Raw genomic sequence first — 22,840 nt, 5'->3', positions numbered from 1 at the left:
AAAAATATTTTGGTTTCATTTCAGTTTGGTGTAAAAGTTAGTATCATGAACAATTACGAAGGGAGGTATATTTTGAATTTAGTGTGTGACAGTGATCGATTCTTGTACAGGGAAGTACAAGACCCACTGATGCATGGGTGACTGTCCCCGCTTTTTGGAGTACAAAACATCATCTAGGACCATTTACATCAAGTGTGCTTAATTTGTTTTATATTTTTATATACGTTCAAGCCATGATGAGTTTCAAACCACAGACTTTCTGATCTAAGCGACCTTGTCCACATGACCAAATAGGTCAACCTCGTCAGAAAGTTGACAAGGCAAGGATGTCATCTGTGGGATGACTTTTCTAGAGAGTATTTGTCTTGTCAACAAACTCAAATGTTCAGATCTATGCAAATTGACAAAGTGTGCCAACCCACTCGACAGAGGGTCAGAAGATTTCAGAAAATATAAAGTATCCTTAAGATGAAAACCTGTGAAGGTCCGGGTTAGAATATTGGCCTTTAGTAACCCATGCTTGTTGTAAGAGGCGACTAACGGGATCGGGTGGTCAGCCTCGCTTGACTTGGTTGACACATCATCGGTTCCAAATTGCACAGATCGATGCTCATGTTGTTGATCACTGGATTGTCTGGTCCAGACTCGATTATTTACAGACTGCCGCCATATAGCTGGAATATTGCTGAGTGTGGCGTAAAACTAAACTCACTCACTCACCTTAAGATGAAAAGAATACTGTAAGCAATAACAAGTCTGCTTTCTGAAGTGTATGATAATCTAAGTCAATGAACAGACATCCAATTCTGACAGACAGCGATATCTGGACAATCAATCTCAAGACAATTAAAAAAGACAATTTTCTCCTTAATGTCAAACCAGTTCAGATATTGTAAATATAGCGCCATGTCTTCATTGTCTTTATTTGCAACATGTCATCAGGCAAAAACAGACATTATCCTCCAATGCATAACACATCCTCTGTTTCATTGCTTTTTTGGACATAAAGACAGCTTTCCATTTAAGGATCTTTCGTAAAAATACCACCATGTCAACTTTACTGAGCTTTAAAAGACAATATTATAAACAGCCACAACACTTTTGATTGAGAACATTTTTTGGGAAAGCAGTCTGGGGATACCCATCTCCATTTACCCATTCTAACTGCATTGGCTGGCTGTCATTCATAAAGTAAAACACAGACTGGATGTTCCATCATAAAAAACACAACCAACCTTTGTCTCCTCAGAAGGTACCAGTTAGTGCCTTTGGGGATTTTACCAAATGGACTAGCTAGAATATTTCTGAACAACACAAAATACAACAACAGAAGATATGTGGTCAAGATACTTGGTTTAGTATATGACCTTTGTTACTGCATCTCTACCGATAAATAAATTTAAATCCACCTCAGTCAGTTGTGATCTATGAAGAGCTTTAACCATTAGGCGTCGTTAATATCCAACAGTTCTGCCAGGGCAATCCTTCCTAATATCCAACAGTTCTGGCAGGGATGCTTCCTCTAATTCTGGCAGGGATGGGCAGTTTCTTCACAGCTGATTTAACATTTCTACCCAACAACGTCCGACAAGAAAATATCACCAAATTAAATAGTGTATCTGGACAAGAAGCCTTTGATAGAAGCCAGTGAAACATTTCTGGATTCTGCTGAAGCATCTTCGGCAGTCGAGCCTGCTCAAACAGATATGGTTTGTGGTATTTCTTGTATCCAGCAGAAATAAGAATCTTGGCAATATCAAAATGTCCTTCCATTATTGCCAGCTCAAATGGATCGACTGTGTACTCCTTATCCTCACGCCGCTTGTAGATCAGACCGGGGATATCTGTGTGGACATTCCACTCCAGTAGTGTCTTCAAAGACAGGATGTCGTTCTTGCTGGTGGATATCAGTAGGCTGGATACTCCCATCACAGCTGAAAAACAGACACCAACTTCACCTTACCCTTCCACTAAAAACCAGCACATTGCAAACTATCTGTGTGAATATTACTACAGTAAGTCTGGAGCGTTTTGTGCCATGAAGTTATTGCAAGTGGATAACATCAACCTTTGCTGCATCAGAAACGTGCATGCTATATTGGGTGTTGGCAAGATGAACAGTAAATCCAGTGTCAGTCAGTGTTTTCTAACTATAGATGCATGTGTTGTTGCAGCTGACATAGGTACGTCTTGAAAGTATTGCCAATGTGTGTCACTCACAGTCTTGTTACAGTCCTGTTAGAGTGAGAAAGGGAGTGAGAGAGGGAGTTTAGTCTTATGCCGCACTCTGCAATATTCCAGCGATATTGTGGCAGTCTGTTAATAATCGAATCTAGACCAGACAATCCAGTGATCAACAGCATGAACATCAATCTGCGCAATTGGGATACGATGATATGTGTCAACCAGCGAGTCTGACCACCTGATCCCGTTAGTAGCCTCTTACAACAAACATGGGTCACTGAATATCAATTCTAACCCGGATCTTCACGGGTCTCCTGTTCGAGAACACAACCTGATATTTGTAAATCCCCATACAGGTAAACTGTACAGCCGTGATGTGATCATGCTTCTGAGCTACAGATAACGTTTTGGGTAACTGAGTTATGTACTCTCTTGTGTTCATCTCAATTGGGTATCCTAATTTTCCTTTGAGTAACCAATAACATTGTACTCACCTCACTCAAACTCAATTGGGTATTTTGCCATTTTCCATTAATTGTAAAAATATAATAAAGTTTAAATGTTAGTGTTTGTTATTTATATTTGATCTGTAACATGAGAAACAATCAGAAAAACTGCAAGTTGCAAAGTTCATATCCTGAAATAGAACCTCTCAATATTCCTAAGTTATTTATCTATCCACATGTACGCAAGCTAAGATTTGACATTTTCGTGTGTACGCATGTAAGAACACATTTATTGGGTATTTACAAAAATTCAAGGGTACTTGTACGCAATAGACTAAAAGGAATTGAGTTTTCACATAAACATTTGCATAATTTACGCAGCTTATCTGTACCTCTGATGCTTGATGTATTGTCACTTACTTGTCTGGTTTTACTTTAGGCTGCCACAATTTAAGTCAGAAATACAGGTCACACACAAATATTTCACTAAATATTTCACTGACATAAAGTCATATCCACATCCTTTAGTATGCTCAAGGTGCGATGTTATTTACCAGTCAATGGATCAGTGTACAATCCAAAGCATGAGGATGCTTTAACTGTAACAGTTCAGGGCAAAACTGTACTTTATTACACTATACATGGGAGTAGAGAGACCTGTATTTCTTAATTAACAGGAGCAACTCACATGTAAGATTGGCATCAGCACCATTGGCTTGGAACAGTCTGAGCAGTGGCTCGGCTTTCAGATTTGCAGCAGTCAACATGGGATTGCAGTACTCGCATATGTTGAGGTTCAGGTCGACTCCAGCTTGTACCATCATTACAATGATCGTCATGACGTCATCCGGAATGAAGGGCACTCCCTGCACGTTTTTAACCCACTCGGTCATCATGTTGGTGAGAGCTGTGCGACCGCATGTCGCTCCCTCAAGCAACATCTCCACCACCAAGATTGCAGCATTCAAGTCAGCAGGTGACACAAAATATCAATGATGTTTCCCCCTCAAGCAACATCTCCACCACCTTGATGTTCCGCCTTATTGCAGCATTCTGGGAACAGAACAGGTGACACAAAATATCAATGATGTTTCTTATATTTATATATTCTTCATTATTGTGACAGGGTGTTTAAGGTTTATCTTTCCCTAAGTACTTAAGGTGATGGGGAGATTCCTTAAAGACACATGTTAGGGGTTAAAGCTATAAATACTTGTCATCTGGGATTAGCATAAGGCTCTCAGGACAAGGACTGACCTAGACTAACAACTAGTCTCTGAAATGAACATATTTTACTGAAAAAAGTTCATAGTAAAAAAAATATAATATAATGAAAAGGAGCCCTGAGACTTTCTTCATGAAGCTGAGGAAATCTAGACTTGCCACATTTTCTAGACTTGCGTGGACTTTCTTGGATATATTTGCTTCAGTGTCTGTACGACAGACTAGGACTGACCCAGCATTGGTCCAGAGTTAAAGACCTACTGATAAGAGAGAGGGAGCCAGTGTCAGAGTGTAAGACAAGAGAGAGAGGAGCTAAACTGGGAGGCTTCTCCATGTGCTTCATCACACAGAAGGTTTCTGAATACAGAATGAACTGGATACACTCTTGTGTGTTATGTTGTTAGAGCCTCTCCACTTGGTCACAATATTTACCAGATTTCAAAATATAAAGACGTTTATTATATTTATAAAATCTTTGATTTTTAGTTCACTTTTGACTATCCCCAGTGTGAACCGTTTCTCTCAGTATTCATTTGTGTCCATTGTCCCAGAATTAAACCATAGACATGATAAGTAAACTTGTCACATGTTTTTACCCAACATTCCGGTACACAGAAAAAATATATATTACTTGGAAAATGTATTGCGGTGTACCAGTAATGCTGTGGACTCCTAGGTGAATCAAACTGTATCTCTTGACAACACTCTTATGAAGGTATTTTTAAACTGACAGTAATGTGATTACTGGTAGTTGTTGTGATAAATTAACACTGTCAACATGGTCAAAACATTGCCCAAAAATATATTTTGCTTTTGTTTTAATGGATATAATAAATATTATACAGCTGCTGCTGACTTGTTATTGTATTTATTAACCAACATTCATATTCATTGCCCAGTGTCTGTGATACATATCATATTCACTGTGTTATAATGTGACATACTGATCTAAAACAAAACAGAAACATGAAACAATTCCAGAGTAAACAGTATGATGACATCAAGCCCAAGAACACAGCATATTACACAAAATACAGGGGTGGAAATAACTTTAAAATTGCTAGTGTACTCCGGAACAGTGGCACATGTAAAATCACTTGCCCTGATAATTTTTCCACTATACCGGCCGTTTTCTTGTTGATTTTTAAAAATAAACAACATAAATAACAATGGAAAGTCAACTGGACACCGGTACAGTGTGATATACAAATCTGCTTGCCCTACAGAAAAAAACACTGGACTCAGACGTCGGGCAATGGGTTATTTCCACCCCTGAAAACACATGGATTAGTAGTATAGAATGGTAAATAGATGTTAGTGGTACTCATTGTGTTCAAACATCAATTGTTTTGTGGATCCCTATTTTAAATGCACTAAGTACACATAGACATAAAGATTACATAGTATTTTCCATGACAGGCTGCATAGGTTAATGTACTATAGAGCAAAATTGTCTACTGTTCTATATCAAAGATTGATGCAGGAATAAAACATCAGGGTTGGAACTGACGGGATCGATCATGGTTGCATGCATGCACGAGATGTCTTCAAAAGGGGCTGAGACAGGAGGGTTCATGCACCGACTTATTCTTGCATGTGTGCATGAAACGTTTTCAAAACAGGGTTAAGGTTTCGGGGACATTCATAGATTTAATCGCAAGATACTTTACTTATAATCTCTCATAAACTTATATAAAATCAGCAGAGAAACATGTAATAAACATGATGAACGTTTACAAACCTCAAGAAAATCGTGTTATGTTACACTCTTGTGACACCTCCCTGGAGTTCAACCATGCATCAAGCATGCACCACTGCAGTTGAAAGCAATGCTGTGTATGTTACCATGACTACATACAGGCTACTAGCTGGGTGATGATGAAGATGACTGACAGTACGTATGGCAATGGAGTTTTAGATATCTGAAAAACAAAACATGCAACAAGTTATCAAACATGCTCAAATTAATTCTTGTCATTTTTTTATATGCAGACATGCTGCCGTGGTCTATGTGTAATAGTTTTCTCAATATATGTTTTTTTTATGTTTAGGTAACTGAATAGGAAGTAGATGCATGTCTATTTGTTTACACAATTGTCTATGGCATAATTCATACCAAAATGATTAATTTGTTAGTCGTTCCAATTTAGTTCTTTTTATACCCTGTAATGTGTGACATCTGTTACAAAGTCTACCACAATGATGGGAGGGGAGACTGTGCCAATGTGGCCTGCCTACACTTGTTCACAGTAAAATATTGTGTTAATCAAATTCACTATCAAAGGGACGTAACAGCATAATAATAATAAAAATATGTAAAATGTCAAACTGGGACTGATTTACATCCTGTATAGTTCAAATAAACATTACCTTTGAATGGCATTGGAAGTGATACACATAAAAGCAAGAATATATGGATTCAGCATCTTTATTTTGAGGACATATATTTCGGAGTACGGGTATATTATCTTACTTCTTTATCAGGTGAATGAAAGTACTTGCATATTCACCTGATGGAAGAGTAAAAATCCACCCAGAAATGTTGTGTTTCTCAAAATATAAAATTTGACATCCCTAAATTCTTGCCTCTATTAAAAATACCACTGGACCTGTGATTTTGATGGAAGGAGATATAACGACTCCCCTGATGCTCCATGTAGCGACAGTTCCCATTGTTACCAAAAGCTAATATCTTTTACATTTTCTTTCTAAAATGTAGAGAGCAAAGAACAAACAAACAAAATCTAAATTTGAGTTTCTTGTAAGACAACAGCAACCCCCAGCAGGGAGGAGAGAAGTCTCCAGGGACGGCAGGGTCATTAAAAAACACAAGAGAGCTGTGTTATCATCAAAACCAACAAGCATGATGATGGTGCTGACAAACCAGAAACACAATCATGGCAATGTGGGATTTGATCCCAGCACCATTCTAGCATGCTCAAGGGAGGTAAATCTGCACAGCAAATGGCAGCATTCAAAAGACTGGGCCACATGTTTAATATCAAGATTAACGTTACCTATGAAACAAAAACTCTCAGAAAGTCTTAATAGGCAGTAGAGTGACTTAATGTCATGTTAAATCTGATTATATCTGAAATTAATATAGTATGGGATGATGATGTTGAAATGAATGCTAGTTAAAGATGGAAATATATATCATAAATGTGATGCTTTTATAATACAGATCTAATCAATATAATGAAATACCAGGGCCAAGGGAAATCTCAATGATGACCGATCAAGCTGTGTTATATGTCAAAACATATCGGGCAATAGTAATCAGTTGTACAAAAGTGGTACACTTGTAGTTATGAAAATAGTAAACATTGCAACTAAAATAACACAGTATTGGATTATATTATTTCTAATACAGGGTGCAACTTCATGGGGGTTTTTCAGTACCTGAACCAAGTGCAACCTGGCTTATAGGTCTGGCTTCACCATAAAAAATTTGGTTGCAACATAAAATAATGTCACTGGTTCTAAAATATAACATAATACTTGTTTAGCAATTTTCATAACAAGTACTCAGTATCAGATACATTCAACAGAACCAGATCCCATGATGATAATGATGAATGATTCTGTTTTAATTTTGTATTACCTTTATCTATAAATCTCAATTATATGATTACTGCTATGTAACTGATTAATGAGTACACACATGTTTGTGCTTGTAACAACTCTTTTTACTTCCAGACCCTTACTTCACAATTAAAACACATGATGACAGCTGTGAGATGTTAGAAGATTTATTCCTACCTGCACCGAGTGCAACCTCTTACTAAAGACAACCTACCAGCCATTTTTAACATGCACTGGTTCAGGTTGTAAATAGTGAAATTGCACCCTGTAATATCATAATAAATTCTGATACAATTTATTCTGGACATTGTGTCAAACTTCCTTGTGTTATATTATTGTTGTTTTAACTGGTACATTGGAAGGAAACATGTCCATATGATGCTATTATATTTTATTCATATTTTGAACATGCACTGGTGCAGGTTATAAATAGCGAAATATCATAATAAATTCTGATACAATTTATTCTGGACATTGTGTCAAACTTCCTTGTGTTATATTATTGTTGCTTTCACTGGTACATAGGAAGGAAATATGTCCAGATGATGCTATTTCACGCTTAGTTTTGTCTCAAATTTCACATTCATATTGACCAAGTTCCTTCATATGAAATCACTGAATGAATCCTGTGTAGTTTTTGACAGAGCATAAAGCACACATAATCTTCTGTATTACACAATAGTGGGTTGTTGTTTTATGCGCCTCCATAAATTGACACGGATATCTGGAAATTCATTTATTTGGACAATGGGACAGTGGGGTAGCCTAGTGGTTAAAGCATTGGCTCGTCACGACGAAGACCCGGGTTCAAATCCCCACATGGGTACAATGTGTAAGCCCATTTCTGGTGTCCCCCGCCATGATGTTGCTGGAATACCACTAAAAGCAGCGTAAAACCAAACTCAGTCAGTCAGTATTTGGACAATATTTGAGAAAATGCAAGTGTTTGCATAGGTATAAAATTAAAACCTTCTCAGACAAAACACAGTCAAACTGCCACATACCATACCATGTATTAGCTTAATTAGGAAGGATTAATATTCATTGCTCAAATTTCATTTATTTCTCTTATATCTAAAACCTGCTGTGTATAAATACTATTAATTCAGCCAATCAGCCATCATCAACAGAACTTTACACACCTGCAAAGCAGTCCTTTTACATCTCCTGTCTCGTATGTTCAAGTCAGCTCCACCTTCGATCAACATATGAACAGTTTCTATGCAGTTTTCCAAATCTCTCTCACAGATGGCTCGGCTCAAGGCTGTGTTCCCCGTCCATCATCTGACGATTAACATTGGCTCCATACTTCAGCAACACCCTGATGCCTTCAACATACCCGATCTCAGCTGCCGAGTGCAAGGCTGACTTCCCATGACTGTCTGAATCATCGATAATGTCACAATTCTTCTGCAACAACAGTTCTGCTACATCAGCATGTCTGGATGCAACTGAGTACATAAGTGGTGACTGTCCCCATTTGTCTCGCACAAACGGGGAAGCTTTGTTGTCAATCAAGAGTTTCACACAATCATATCTTCCCTTTTCGCAGGCTACGTGTAGAAGTGACTTTGTGCTGATGTTTTGATCATCAAAATAAAACTCATCTAAATTTCTGCCTTCGTCAATGAGTCCCTGAAGTTTCACCAGGTCGTTTTCTTCTACTACGTAGTAGAGTCGAGAATCAGGCGCGCTTCAAACATCATCGTGACAGATTTTCAGAGACCAAAGATCATGCTGATTTGTTGTCTGTAAAGTAAAACACACATTCTGAAGTATTATTACTGATTAGGGTCCTGTTCTACAGTTCTACAAAGTGATTTAGCGCAAAGTCTTAGAATATGGGAGTCACGATCATCTTAGTGCTATGACTGCTTTGTTGAACCGCAGGGACCCATTTCACAAGGTAATTTTAGAGCTATAGTATAACTGCCTTGTGTCTATGTTCAAGTATGGGAGTTAGGATCACCTTAGCGATAGGTTCCCTCTGTGGAAACCTGTGGGCCAATTCCACAAATCAGTCTTAGTGCTAAAGTAATTGTAAGTATTCATTGAAGTACTGGAGTTATGGTCATCTTAGCGCACAGATCAACCTGTTTCGTGGAACCCCTGGTGTACTTTCTGTAAATATGGTAAATATTATTGCAAACCAAGTTTTCAAAACAAGACAAATTTTACTCTGAGTATTGCAAAAGAATAGAAAACAGAAATCTTTGTTGTTTAATGTCACACTCAGCAATAACTAACTTGACAGAGGCCAGTAAATGATACAGACTGGACCAGACAATCAAGTGAAGAGCAAGGATCCAGGTTGTCAGGGTACAATGACACATCAATTCACAAAGCCTGACTACCTGATCCGATTGCCTCTTACAACCTCAATGGTGCCTGAGTCATCATTTCCAAAATTTCATATAAAAAATACACAATAGTATTGTTTCGTTATGACACAGCACATAGATGTACGATCTGGGTCAGTATAATTTGCATCAGTCAGGTGCAAAATTTAGTGAAATATAACATATGTATATCCCACATGTTTGTTTTATTGCTATATGAAATGTTATGGCTATGGGAACGTTGTGAAGAATGCATGGCAGTGAAAAAAGAATAAGAAATAATATTTCAAAAGAGCAGTTGTTTTATATATATTTACTGTGTAATAATTATATAACACTATTATGTTGAAAAAATTATTTCCAAAATGTGAACTTCTTTTGCTATTTCTAAAAAATTCTACAAATATTTCATATGTTTGTGTATGTTTGATGAATAAGTGCATTTATCTAAAATGCATAAATCAAAATGCTAATCTTTCATCTCTCATAATCAGATTTAAGAAGGAGAAAGATACTTGTATATTTGTGCCTGCTAACTTGTATTTCATTGCAGACTCTACAGGCATTACCATATATACGTGTATCAGCAAACTGCCTTTGCACTATTAACAAGGTCATGGCCATTATTAGTCATTTGTACACACCCCAGTTATCAGCCTTCCCTTGATTATCAAAAAGGAACGTTGTTTCACACTTTCATTCAACATGGACTTGGGTGGGAATGGTACTTTTAGCAATCAATAGTTATGTGGTTCACTACTGCAAACAATTATTTTTCTGACATTAATCTGTGTTATTGAAATTTCCATGTTAATTATAAAGTAGAATAAAACTCATTTGGACTTTCTACTTAAAATGTGTATTAATTCAGACTTGATCTCGTCACTATATGGCTGGAGTAATGCCGATGTAACGTAAAATCCAACTCAACTCAACTATAAAGATTTTGCAAAATAAAGTAACCCTTTAATGTAAAGTAGATTATTTGTGTGACAATCTTGGCTATTTAAGATTGGTCTGGATCAATATTGTAAGTTTCCATCTTGGCCTACAATCGCTTTGTGCAAGTCAATGGCTATTGTAGACAAAACCTAGAATTGTTTTCTTACGATTGTTTTGGCAAGTGGGCCCAGGTCTTCAGGGTGACAAGTGGACGCTTTTACCACTAGATTACCCCAACACCCTTGACGGGTAAGAAAATGTGAAGGACTAGTAGGCCTCTCATTTACACTCTATCAGGTGGTTGTTGAGCATTCAGGCATTTAATCTTTCTAGGAAACCATGTATTCTGCATCATCAAAAGTTTTCAGTTACCAATAAAATATTATAATCAGTTATATGGTTTGAGTACAACAGCAGGAATTTATCCAGGATTCCAAACAAAACATGGATATTGGAAAGAAAATTATTTTGTTCTTTTGTAGGTAAAATTTATTGAAATTACCAAACGTTAAATTTAAATTAAGAATTTGAACTGATATATGCTCCAGACTTTGGGCCAAATATATGCATGTGAGCTGATGGTCTCAATAAATCCCTAAGGTACAGTAATGAAGTGATAGGCTGGTACAAGGTGAGACCTCATACCTGGGTTGTATGGACAGTCATCATCTATTGTTGTACAGTCAACATATTATACAGTTACCATGGCAAAGCTAAACATTCATTGTGAACACATATGAATAGCCCCAATGAATAACTGAATATGAAAGTGATTTGGTGTCCTTCAGTGTACTTTCTATTGATGTGTTCTCATTGTATGTTTATAAGAACAACTCATTTGCACAGGAACACATCTTCGTATGTGATTAGCTGAATAGCTTCATTTATAAACGTTTGTTTTGGTCAGAGACTGTTATAAACTGCGCACAATTTTATGACCGTCTCAAAATAATGTCCATACTAAGTAGACCTTCTCCAAATGTATGTCCCTTTGTTTCATTAAGTAAAACGAATCCTAAACAACCCTGCAACAGAAAAAGACAACTCATGACAGAGTTGTACAATTGTCTACCTATTCTGTAGTCTGTCTAACTGTCGGTTCCCGGTTCCACCAAGTAAAGTTACTTAATTAATAAACAACACAAAGAAAAACAACAACAAAAAAACACCCTTTAACTTGAGTTGATGGTGACCTCCCCAGTTTAATTATGTTTTTCATCAACTCATCAAACACACTTGATTTTCAAAACAAATATAAGGAGCAAGTCCCACTTGAACATAAACTATTCTTCAACCAAGAGCACAGTCGAACATCATCTCACAAACATTGGTCAAGGCTAGCCTAAGTCATGTGAACATTTTCCATCTTGTTAAACGCTTCCAACATTGACATTTTTCGGATTTTCCACAACAGTCATTAACATTTCAACTAGATGCGTTGTGACGCCTTGGATACAACCGTGAATAAATAAATTAACCGACAACGCCGTATAGACACCACAAGCAATACCTACGTTGTCAGTCTCTGCATTCCTCGCAAATATTCCGTAGCAGACAGCCCAAAATAATGGACCAATCAGGAGCAAGCAAGTGCAACACTTCCGCCTGTATGCGCAGGTGCGCGATGATATTCACATATTTTCGTTACAACTAATTAGATTAGTACAATTTACGAGAATAACATTTTGTATGAACCCATGAAAGACACCAAATGTCAGTCTTTCTTATCGGTTAAACCAGTATAATTAGTTATGAATCCCCGTTTCGATATGTTTTACGCTCTAACAGAGAGATTCTCCCGTAAAACTAGCATGTGTCTGATCCTTACAACAAGCAAAATATTCATTTGAATGAAACGCTGAACTATCTTATATGACGCTTGTTTGTTTGAAACGGAATTTTGTACTCAGATTAGTCACACTAAATATTAAATGAAACCTATATTTAATTTTGGATCAATAGATGGCCATAAGAATACTCTGTATTTGAAGGAGTTGTGAGGTTACATATATCCGGCAGTAACTGAAAGCGAGGCTCCGAACGTGGCGACGGGTTTACGGTATATTGGTGTATATCGGTATTTCTTTCACACAGGTGTCTCCCCACCATAAAAGATTAATTTTTCTCATCTTTGTCAAACTTGGGGAGGAAAAGATGAGTTCCTCAGGCGAATTTGGTAATCCCCTTCGGAAATTCAAGCTAGTTTTCCTCGGTGAACAGAGTGGTAAGTCTTGGCATCGCCTGAATCACGTCACTGGTTACAACACGTAAAAAAATCATGATCTTGATAATTTATTTCCACCACACATTCATATAATATTATTGTTTTAGTAACATCTCAATAACTGATTATATATGGACATCAAATAACGTTGGAGAATGGCGGTGAATCAGTAGACATTGTTGTGTAAAATGGCTTATTTCGTTCAATATTTATCGTGTTTGATCCTTCTTTGAATCGCCAATAAATAGCCCCTCCCTTTTTCGTTTATTTCATGTCGATGCATTTTATGACTATGTTTTGTATCTTTTTTCCATACACAGTTGATTCTGTTGATTATTCCTCTTGTAAAATTTGTGAAACGAGGTGGAATGTATTAAGAAGCGTCATTACATATTTTGACAGCTTGGTATTGCCATGTCACACAGTGTCCTACACTTAGCATGAATCATTGTCAAAATTTAGCCACACACCTCATACGATTTAGTTTTGTGAAACTATCACGTGCAATTTCCAATGCCAATCTTAACTCAGACGTTTTAATGTTACTGAATATTCATGATCAATGAAAGTTCACCATGACTACTAAATTAGGTCAACCAGTACTTAAGTGTCCAGGAATTTTATGCATTTAGCGGTCTCGATAGCCTGCTATGTCAGACTAACTTTCTTCAGTAAACATGTAAAATGTTTATCCAGACTCAACAATTTTTCTTCAGTAAACATGTTAAATATTTATTCTAAAACTATATTATTAAGCATATTTATTCATTTTAAATGATATTGCATTGATATGATCATGATGAAATTAAATATACCGACACACTTTGAAAACACATATTCATAGTTTAGTGATGTCAGGAAACAGGAAACAAAAATTAAATGCCATGAGATAATCAAATACATCAGTGTTGTTGTACAAGCTCAATTCTCATTTCATGCTCTTAGAGATGGACATGAGCAAGAGAATGCATTTTGTGAGATGCTTAAAATGTTTTCATTGAATGTCAATATTGACACAAGGGGTGTCAGAACATGCCAATATTGTATATCAATGCAGTCGTATAAGTCTTACAGAGTTTACTTTGTACTGATTTTATTATAAACTATTTTATTATTTATGTTCATTGTTGCCTGGCTAACAAGAAATTGCTACAGACAGTTATGTTTATCTCTGATGACATATTAATTTAACCTATTAATGTATGACAGATATACCGGTAGCTAATATTATACTCTCACAACACACACAAACAACACAAACAACACACACACAACACACACATGGATCAGCTGTAAGGTAATTCTAACTGTAGCAGGAAATAGGACAGGTTATTGCACAATTTGTAAATATTGTAATTGATACTCATGTGTTTAAGTTGTAATCAATGGTAATGGTTCAAAACAGACTTGTGCCTCTAACTGGAAAGGCAACTGGCATAAGAGGGGACATTAGTTGCCTTCAGGATATTCAACCAGAGTCAGAAGATTTTGATACCAGTAATCTTTTTGCACAGGCAAAGTGGAAAAGTTTCATGTTTCAGCACCTCTGGTATATGGTACTTACATAAATATATAGAAGGCATGACTGTATTTATTACAAAAATATGCACATGAGTGGATAAAGACATGTCATGCTGTGGCTGTCCATGAGAAAGTGTAACCGTGATGTAAAGATGCTATGCTAAAGATCAAAGGCAGTACTATTCAGGTCAGTCATCATTGCCCAGTACAGTCTCCTACAATGCAACTAACTGCTTTGCACTACATTTCATGCCTTGCACTTGCTTCAGTCGGCTAACATCACAGGTGGAAACATCACGTTTAACTTTTTTCAAGAAAAAACCCTCATATTTGCTTTCATTTTAATTTAAACAGCAACACAGCAACGTTCACTAACTAGGCCTATGTCCACAGTTCCACAATGCATCCATGGAATGTCTAGTGACGAGTCTACTTAAGCATGATGTAATGATCTAAACTTGTACTGAAAGTGAAAATATGATATGCATATTGGCCAATATGGTTTACAATAATTACCAATTTAATTAAAATAACAAAGTGAAAATGTTTAAGCTGAATGAAAACCGTCTTTTCACTTTTTTTTCATTTGTTCTACTGGTAAGATGTTTCTTAACTTGGTGTGCAGACATCTCAGTAGAACAACACGTCAGTTAGCCCTGAACAATTATTGTTGTTTGATCACGACAATATCGTTTTTCTGCTTGTATTTTTTTGCCATAGAGTGACAGTAAGTATAAAATTTGGCATCTTAGAAAGGAAAAAATAGTTTGGTGTCATAAAGTACAGTTATGATTGCCTTGAACTATAATACTGTTAACATGGTTAAAGCACTGGATTTCAAGCATCCTTGTGCTTTAACTTTATTACATGGTACATGGAGGTACAAAGACTGTAAATAGAACATTAATTTTCAGCCTGATTTATATTTTACTGGCATATAAAGCAAACAAACTTTATATGTGTAATGTAAGCTTTCTACATGTTGTAGGACACCTTTTGCTCTTGAAATAAATTGTTTTCAGTGAGTGAGTAGGGTTTTACATCACTCTTAGCAATATTCCAGCAATATCACAATTTCAGACCAGAAATTAGCTTCAAACCTTGAACCCATGTACAATGTTTTAACCACCAGTCTACCCCACCACCCTAATAAGGATTTGAACTTAAAATACATTATAATTACTAACTGTGGTCAAGTGATAGCAATAACAAAGATCAGTCTGTTGCCCCAAACCAATGTGCGCAGTATTTATGAAACAGAGGACCTGGGGGTCTGGTTAATCATACTATAAAACACTGCAGGAAGAATAAACTATAAGGGGCAGAGCCCCAAGTGGTTGGTTCTTCCTGCAGTGTTTTATTGTACGATAAACAGTGATAATGAGACGTTTATTTCTTGTGAGAGATCAGCACTATTTACATAATACAAAGTACAAAATATACAGGCTTCCAACATTCACTCGTATTTAAACAACCTGATGCATCATGAATACAATCTAATCTCAGCAATGCTGTTCATTTCAAGAAGACTGGAGTTTGCTATTTCTTAAATATTCTCCCAATTTTCGTGTCAGTTGTCTGCACCTCTTGTCCACAAACTGATTACGATGTGTTTTCCACTTTTGGATGTGATTGTTCGACCATTGCTTTTTATCTCGGTTGCCCAGCTACATCAGTGGAGAGCATCACACTACCCTCTCAAAAATTACTTCCAATTTATGACAAAGATGCAAGCGTGTTTTCAAATCTCTCATGAAGATTAAAATATTCTGTTGCCTAAGTGAAAGTGTATTTAAAATGTTCAAGCATTTAATTCTTTGCCATGTCTTCAGAAATGCACTAATCAGTAATATGTTGCATAGAAACAGTTCAGAATTATAATTTTTCTTTCAAATTGTTTATCATATCAAAATCACTCACAGAAAACAAACTGTAATATCTAGGAAAATAGAATGTTTATGAAAAAGATTTTGTGTTGATAAAAAAGATACTTCCTGATTAGGGGCAGTGGGGTAGCCCAGTGGTTAAAGCGTTGGCTCGTCACGCCGAAGATCCGGGTTCGACTCCCCACATGGGTACATTGTGTGAAGCCCATTTCTGGTGTTCCCCGTCGTGATGTTGGTGGAATATTGCTAAAAGCGGCGTAAAACCAAACTCAGTCAGTCAGACTTTCTGATTATTGAGGAAAATTAAGTGCAATTTGATTTGTTCTCTAAGTAAAAAAATGAAACTTTCCTTTGACATATTTATTATCTCAGTTACCTCTAACCTTTTGACTGAGCATCAGCATGTGTTATCAGTATGATGACATGACCAATGTTAGGGTCAATAATGCCCATGGCATTGAATCTCCATAATGTGTTGGGAACATGGGCCTGTAGCAATAGGATGAGAAAGCCACAATAACTCGGTGCGCCTAGTGGCTGCAAGAGTTGTATACTCCCCAGGGAGTTGAGATTGATAATGTGATGTGCCGTTGAGATTGACATCCAATGATCGAGGGAAAAAATACCAGAGCCTTGCGCATGCTCTAGTGCGTGGATATGTGCGCTATATAATTATCCTATAATAATAATAATGATAATAATAATATCTTTGAACACTTTGATTTCAGAACATTGCAGGACTGAGTACTGTCATTGTCAGATTAGGTCTTGACAACTGTGTTGACCCGTTGAAAAATGCAGATGTAAAATTAAGTTGATTCAATGGGTTCCTGTTATCTAGAGTTTGTTTGATTTTCATTAGTATTATGGGAGAATGATCTTACATGTACATGTTCTAGTTGTCAGTGTTTTGGTTATTCTCTTCTATTTTTATCTGTTTACAAACTACTGAGTACTAATCAGCAACAGATAATATCTAGCTTGGTAGAACATTACCTGTTAATACCGCTATTGGTTTATCTGTTTGATGCCTTGTGTTTTATCACAATGGATTTTGTTGGTGTATATACTCAGTCTGCAGCGAATCCACTGTGAGGCAAATGTGATACATATCATGAATATCTGGTTACAGTACAATAGCAAGTAGACACAGTAGATGTAGTATTCTAATTCATTATGAAACAATATCAAAATAGAATTCTTGACTTGTTTTGATCATATCGACGGTGATAATTTCTCACAACAATGACCTGTGATCACATTATAGTCAATTCAATGTACATGATATATGAGGGTGTTGACAGTTTTCCATCATGGCTTGGACATATTTCATTTTTCATATCTCATTTTGATAAACACTCATTTTTATGACATTTTATGAATGCATATTCAATTGTAGTGAGTACGAATAATGAATTGAATTCTTGAAGGGATACAGTTTGATTCATGAATATGCGAGTGAATCGTTACAGTCCCAGTACATGCATGTACAATGTAGGATGCCTTGACTCAGAAATACACAACACCATATTTTAGAAAGTGGTCAAATGTAACGTATGTTATATTTGGGATTATACTTTCTTAGTAAAGTACAGATTCTAGTACTTTTGGGGGGTTGAGTCCCATCCAGGATTCGAACCCACGCCCTCAGAGTTAGGCACCTAATCCCCAGCACACAAAGTCAGACGCCTAGACCGCTCAGCCACCGTGGCTTCCACAAAAAAGGAAGTCAGACAACTGGTAGTCTAGTCTGCGGACTTTGTGTACCCCTCTGATAAGTGTTATTTGGCACGGCTCCCACGACCGAAAGCTATGAAATACACAACGACATATTTACTAAGAAAGTGTAATCCCAAATATAACATACGTTAGCTTTGACTCAGGAATATAATAGTTGAGATCACTTTAACCATGCTAACAGAGGGGTCGGATGAGTCTGTTGTCTGTGCCAAAAAAGTTTGCGAATCTGAAATTAGCTCTCAGCATTGTATGTATACATTTTACTGTAATCCCATTCTCTTTCATTAGCTTACTGGGCTAATCTCAGTTGACATGACTTTTACTTTTACTTCACAATCACCCAGTGGCGGATACCTTGAGCAAGACTTATTGCGTTTATTTGTTTCATTCCTAATTTTAAATTTAATTTTTTTTGTTATTCTACTGACAATATGGTTACTTATATATTAAGAACTGAAATGCTGTGGTTCATTGCCCTGAATGCAAAGTGCAGTCACCATAGTTACAGTAACTTGAATGATGAGACAACATTTACCAATGTTAAACACATGATAACAGGAATATTGCTGAAAGTGGCATATGGTTATTTTGTATGTGCATAGATACAATTTGTCTATGTATGTACACAAGCAATTATTCTATTTAATCCTAAATATTTTAATTCAGCTGATCCTTTGAATTTGTGATTTTAATAAATGTCGATTGTCTTTAATGAATTATTAAAAGAGAATCAATGTTCATAAATTTGTCTCAATACTGTATCAATATACAAATTTATTGATATCACAATACCCTGGTATAAATTAGACTAACATCTAATCTCTGTAATGAACATATTTTGCAGAAAAAAAGCAGTTCCTAAATTATAATCATAAAATATAATGAAAAGGAGCCTAGAGACTTTCTTCATTTTCAGAAACTGTGGAAATCTAGACTTGCCAGACTTCCATGGGCTTTCTTGGATAAATTTGTTTCAGGGTCTGTATGACAGACTACCTGGTAATATCCCTAGCCTAATATTCAGCTAAATCTTTGTTGCAGTACTGAGTCCATAAGTGAAGAATTATGTCTGTAATACTCTCACTGTAGGGCTTAATGACTGGCTATATATAATGTCTGGAATTTAAACTGAAACCATTTTTGATTCATTGACCATGAACGTGATGGAGAAATGCGGAAGCTAAAATTTGAATAGAGAAGTTGTTAAGATGGGGCTATGTGGCCATGGGGGACGTCAGCTGCTTCACATCCATGTCCCAGGGGAAGTGAGAAAAGGGGACCATTATTGATGACATTTCCAGGAAGCAACATTAGTCTGTACAATGTATTTGGTACCAGACTGGCAGCCAATTAACATGTATTCACTGTATATCATGGACTTACATCACTCACTGATGTAGAGGGTGACATGTCATCTATTGTGGAAATGAGCCTTTTCAAGAAAGAGGAAATGCATGTTCGTAAGAATTACTGAAATATATGAACCCTCAAGGGATCAGTTGTAGGCATGCTTAGAGACAAGTGTAATTTTGGTCACATCACAGTTCCATGTTACCATGGTTACCCTACCTTGATGGCATGAGACAGTGTGCATTACATCAGCCACTGGTTTGGCCTACACACAGTACACAGGCAAGATTATTTGTAGGCTGCAATGATATTGCTGGAATATTGCAGACAGCTGTGGAAAAGATAAACAATAGTCATTCAGAATATTAGAATACAATGTACTACATGATAACACCATCCAGTTATCATGATACAAGATTTGCCTTGTACTAAGTTGTAGTAGATAGCAAACTAAATCATAAACATGATTATTTGGCATTTCTATGGTTGTAGCGATGCAGAATGCCAAAATTAGGTAGAGAGGGTAATAAATACTTGCTCTACTCTCGTTTTTTGGCCTGATGAAGCTGAAAAATATGTTTATTATCATCAACAAATCAACTTATCATTTTTTATCATATTGGTGAAGTCATTTTGTTATTTACATTGACATTATTTGCAGTTTAATGTTAGAAGCAGCCTATTCCATCCAGAAATTTGAGTCCACTTCTCACAAACATACACACACAGAGAATATATACTTTGCATGCTGAGGGACACACAATTTATTAACTGTACCAATTTTTTCACTTGAAATTCCAAGTTTTTGTTTTAAATGTAATTATTTTGGGGTCCACTGGACCCTTGCATTAGTAGGACAAGGTACTAAAAAGAGTGTTAGCTGCCAAATTTAGCCATGTTGACAGGGGATCATGAAGGCTCTAAGATGAGAATGTTGTTTTCTACTGATACAATATCTACATTCTAGCTACTGGTAAGTTATCAATGGGCAGTTATTAGATAACTCTGTGACTAACTCTCATAGGGAGCTGGTGCTGTGGTAGCTGTTTGCCCACCTAGACCAGTTTGGCCAGTGAATCGGATACCCTCCCTAAGGAATGGTGTATGTGATAAGCATGGAGTGAGGTGTTTTTTGACATAAAGAATGTTATAAAAATATCTTTAGCTTTACCTTTACTATGTTTCAGTGGGAAAGACGTCACTTATCACAAGGTTCATGTATGACAGTTTTGACAACACATATCAGGTAAGAGTCTTGATTGGTGATTACGACGAAATATCTCCCACTCTCTGTAAATATGTGAAAATAGATATTGAATCATGATGTTCAAAGTGGAGCTAATGACATAACCTAAAGCAAGTCTGGTGTAAGAACAATAATATCGGGATGCAGCGACAACAGGATATTTGTTGTTCTCTTCTGAACTCTTAGTGGAAGTTATTGTATGTTTTGAAATTTATGTAACAAGTCCCAACCAAAGTCTCATATATTAGACACCCTATATAGTTCTACAGCTAAAGCATATCAAGTACATTTATGGTCTGTTGGCAAAAGTCAGTGCAGTTTTAATTGTCTTGTTTAGCAGTGATGCCATTTATCATTGGTTCAGCCCAGTTTCAATGCTTGGTCAGCTGCATGCTGGTGATGTTCATGGAGTGGCTAACATCACTGAGCAGCATCACTTCAGTGTCTTCATCTTACATGAAGCAGAAACATTGTCTTGTCGCTGAAGTATTGTCATGAAACACTACAAATGAACTTTTCAATCCCAGTCATAATAGTTTGATAGTGATAATCACTGGTAGTTATTGTAATTTGATACCTCTAATTGACCTATCAGAATAGAGTAATTTCCAAGCCCATAATAGAATTTGAGTGCAGTTTTGTACAGATATTTATTGGCTGAAAGTGGAATGATGTGAACTTGGTGTCAAGTCTGTCTTCCCTGTCCACTTATACCCGTGAGGTCCGGGTTATAATGAACCTTCAGTAACCCATGCTTGTTGTAAGACGGGATCAGGTGGTCAGGCTCGCTGGCTTGGTTGACACATGTCATCAGTTCCCAGCACAGGTTGATGCTCATGCTGTGATCACTGGATTGTCTGGTCCAGACTCGAGTATTTACAGACTGCCGCCATATAGCTGGAATATTGCTGAGTGCGGGGTAAAACTAAACTCCCTCACTCACTCACTGTCCACTTATATCAAGTGTCTGTGTATGCTTACCATATCATCCATGCAGTTTGTACCTAACCATTCTCAGAAGATATATGCGAAAGTGTTGGGGGCATTGCTCTCGATGGTGTGAGTCATTTCAGCACAAAAAATTGGCCAATCACTGGCAAGGATTTGATTTCCTTCCTGGCTTTTGCACAATCATGATCTTGCTGAACTTTGAAAAAGTGGAAAGTAAAGATGTTTCTGTTGCGTCATTTGTCCTCACATACAGAACCTGTGATTGTGGGTTGAATCTCAGTGTAAATTCCTAGCTTTGTCATCTTCTTACCTGTGCTTGTGAGGTACACCAAAGTTGTGTGTATCTGAGATCAGCATCACTTTCAGCTTTCCTCCAGTATTTAGGTGACACCCTGTTATATATCTGAAACACTGTTCAAAGTCATGTAGAACTAACTCTCGTACTTTCTCATGCTTATCATTGTCGCTCTTGTATAAGTTTAAGCATTCTACTTCTCACTTCTCATAACTGATGTGAACAAATTGTCTACAAGACAACAATATTCCTTATGAGCATACAAATTTATATCCCCTATATGTGACAGGATCTACTGAGCTTAGGTTCACTTCACCCTGTCATGATGCCTGTTCTGTCAGTTTTAGAGGCAGTGGGGTAACGTAGTGGTTAAGGCGTTCGCTCGTCACACCGAAGACGCGGGTTCGATTCCCCACATGGGCAAAATGTGTGAAGCCCATTTCTGGTGTCCCCCGTCATGATATTGCTGGAATATTGCTAAAAAAGGTGTAAAATTAAACTCACCCGCTCACTGTCAGTTTTAACATATTGGGGTTACATATTAAGTGGGTTTGGTTCAGGTTTTTCCTAAAACTGCTGTGTTGTTACATAAATGTGGTTCACAGCATGCTGACCATGGAAAAATAGCATCCCAGCCCACTCCCAGTTAGAAGGAAACAAGGGAACGTATTTGTACAGTAAATGTGGCAGTCTGTTAGAGGATAATCATTGATTCGGAACTTGTCTTCAAAAAACCTCAGGCAATGCTTGAAAATGACTTGGCTTCATCGCCACTCATCTTCCCATCGATTGATTTTCTTGTGTTGGATCGCTGCAGTGCACACTGGGTTGGCGGATCTGCAACGACTGAAGGTGCCGTTCTGAAACTGCACTGCCACTGCTATTGAGCAATTGGTCGACAAACTAT

At 37.0% G+C, this 22,840-nt stretch overlaps 2 protein-coding genes across 2 annotated transcripts in view; one reads left to right on the top strand and one right to left on the bottom strand.

Moving 5' to 3' along the window:
• Window positions 1-903: 903 nt before the first annotated feature.
• Window positions 904-9,134, bottom strand: LOC124277268 (serine/threonine-protein phosphatase 6 regulatory ankyrin repeat subunit B-like; the record flags this gene model as incomplete). The annotated part of the gene is made up of 6 exons (XM_046712917.1): window positions 904-1,488; window positions 1,521-1,934; window positions 3,319-3,580; window positions 3,612-3,683; window positions 8,582-8,686; window positions 8,718-9,134. Coding segments are annotated over 6 exons (1,314 nt in total), but the record flags the coding sequence as incomplete, so codon positions are not given.
• Window positions 9,135-12,755: 3,621 nt separating this feature from the next.
• The window catches only part of LOC124277328 (ras-related protein Rab6-like), a 41,685-nt gene continuing 31,600 nt past the window's right edge, over window positions 12,756-22,840 (top strand). Inside the window, 2 exon segments of the mRNA XM_046712983.1 lie at window positions 12,756-12,944; window positions 20,629-20,687. Of these exon segments, the coding sequence (XP_046568939.1) occupies window positions 12,875-12,944; window positions 20,629-20,687 (129 nt within the window). The 5' untranslated portion in view covers window positions 12,756-12,874.

Source organism: Haliotis rubra, unplaced genomic scaffold (assembly GCF_003918875.1).
Source record: "Haliotis rubra isolate DU_JTF1 unplaced genomic scaffold, ASM391887v1 Scf22, whole genome shotgun sequence".
Taxonomy (NCBI): Eukaryota; Metazoa; Mollusca; class Gastropoda; order Lepetellida; family Haliotidae; genus Haliotis; species Haliotis rubra.
Note: the sequence above shows the minus strand (reverse complement) of the source record. Positions and strands in the feature narration are given on the sequence as shown.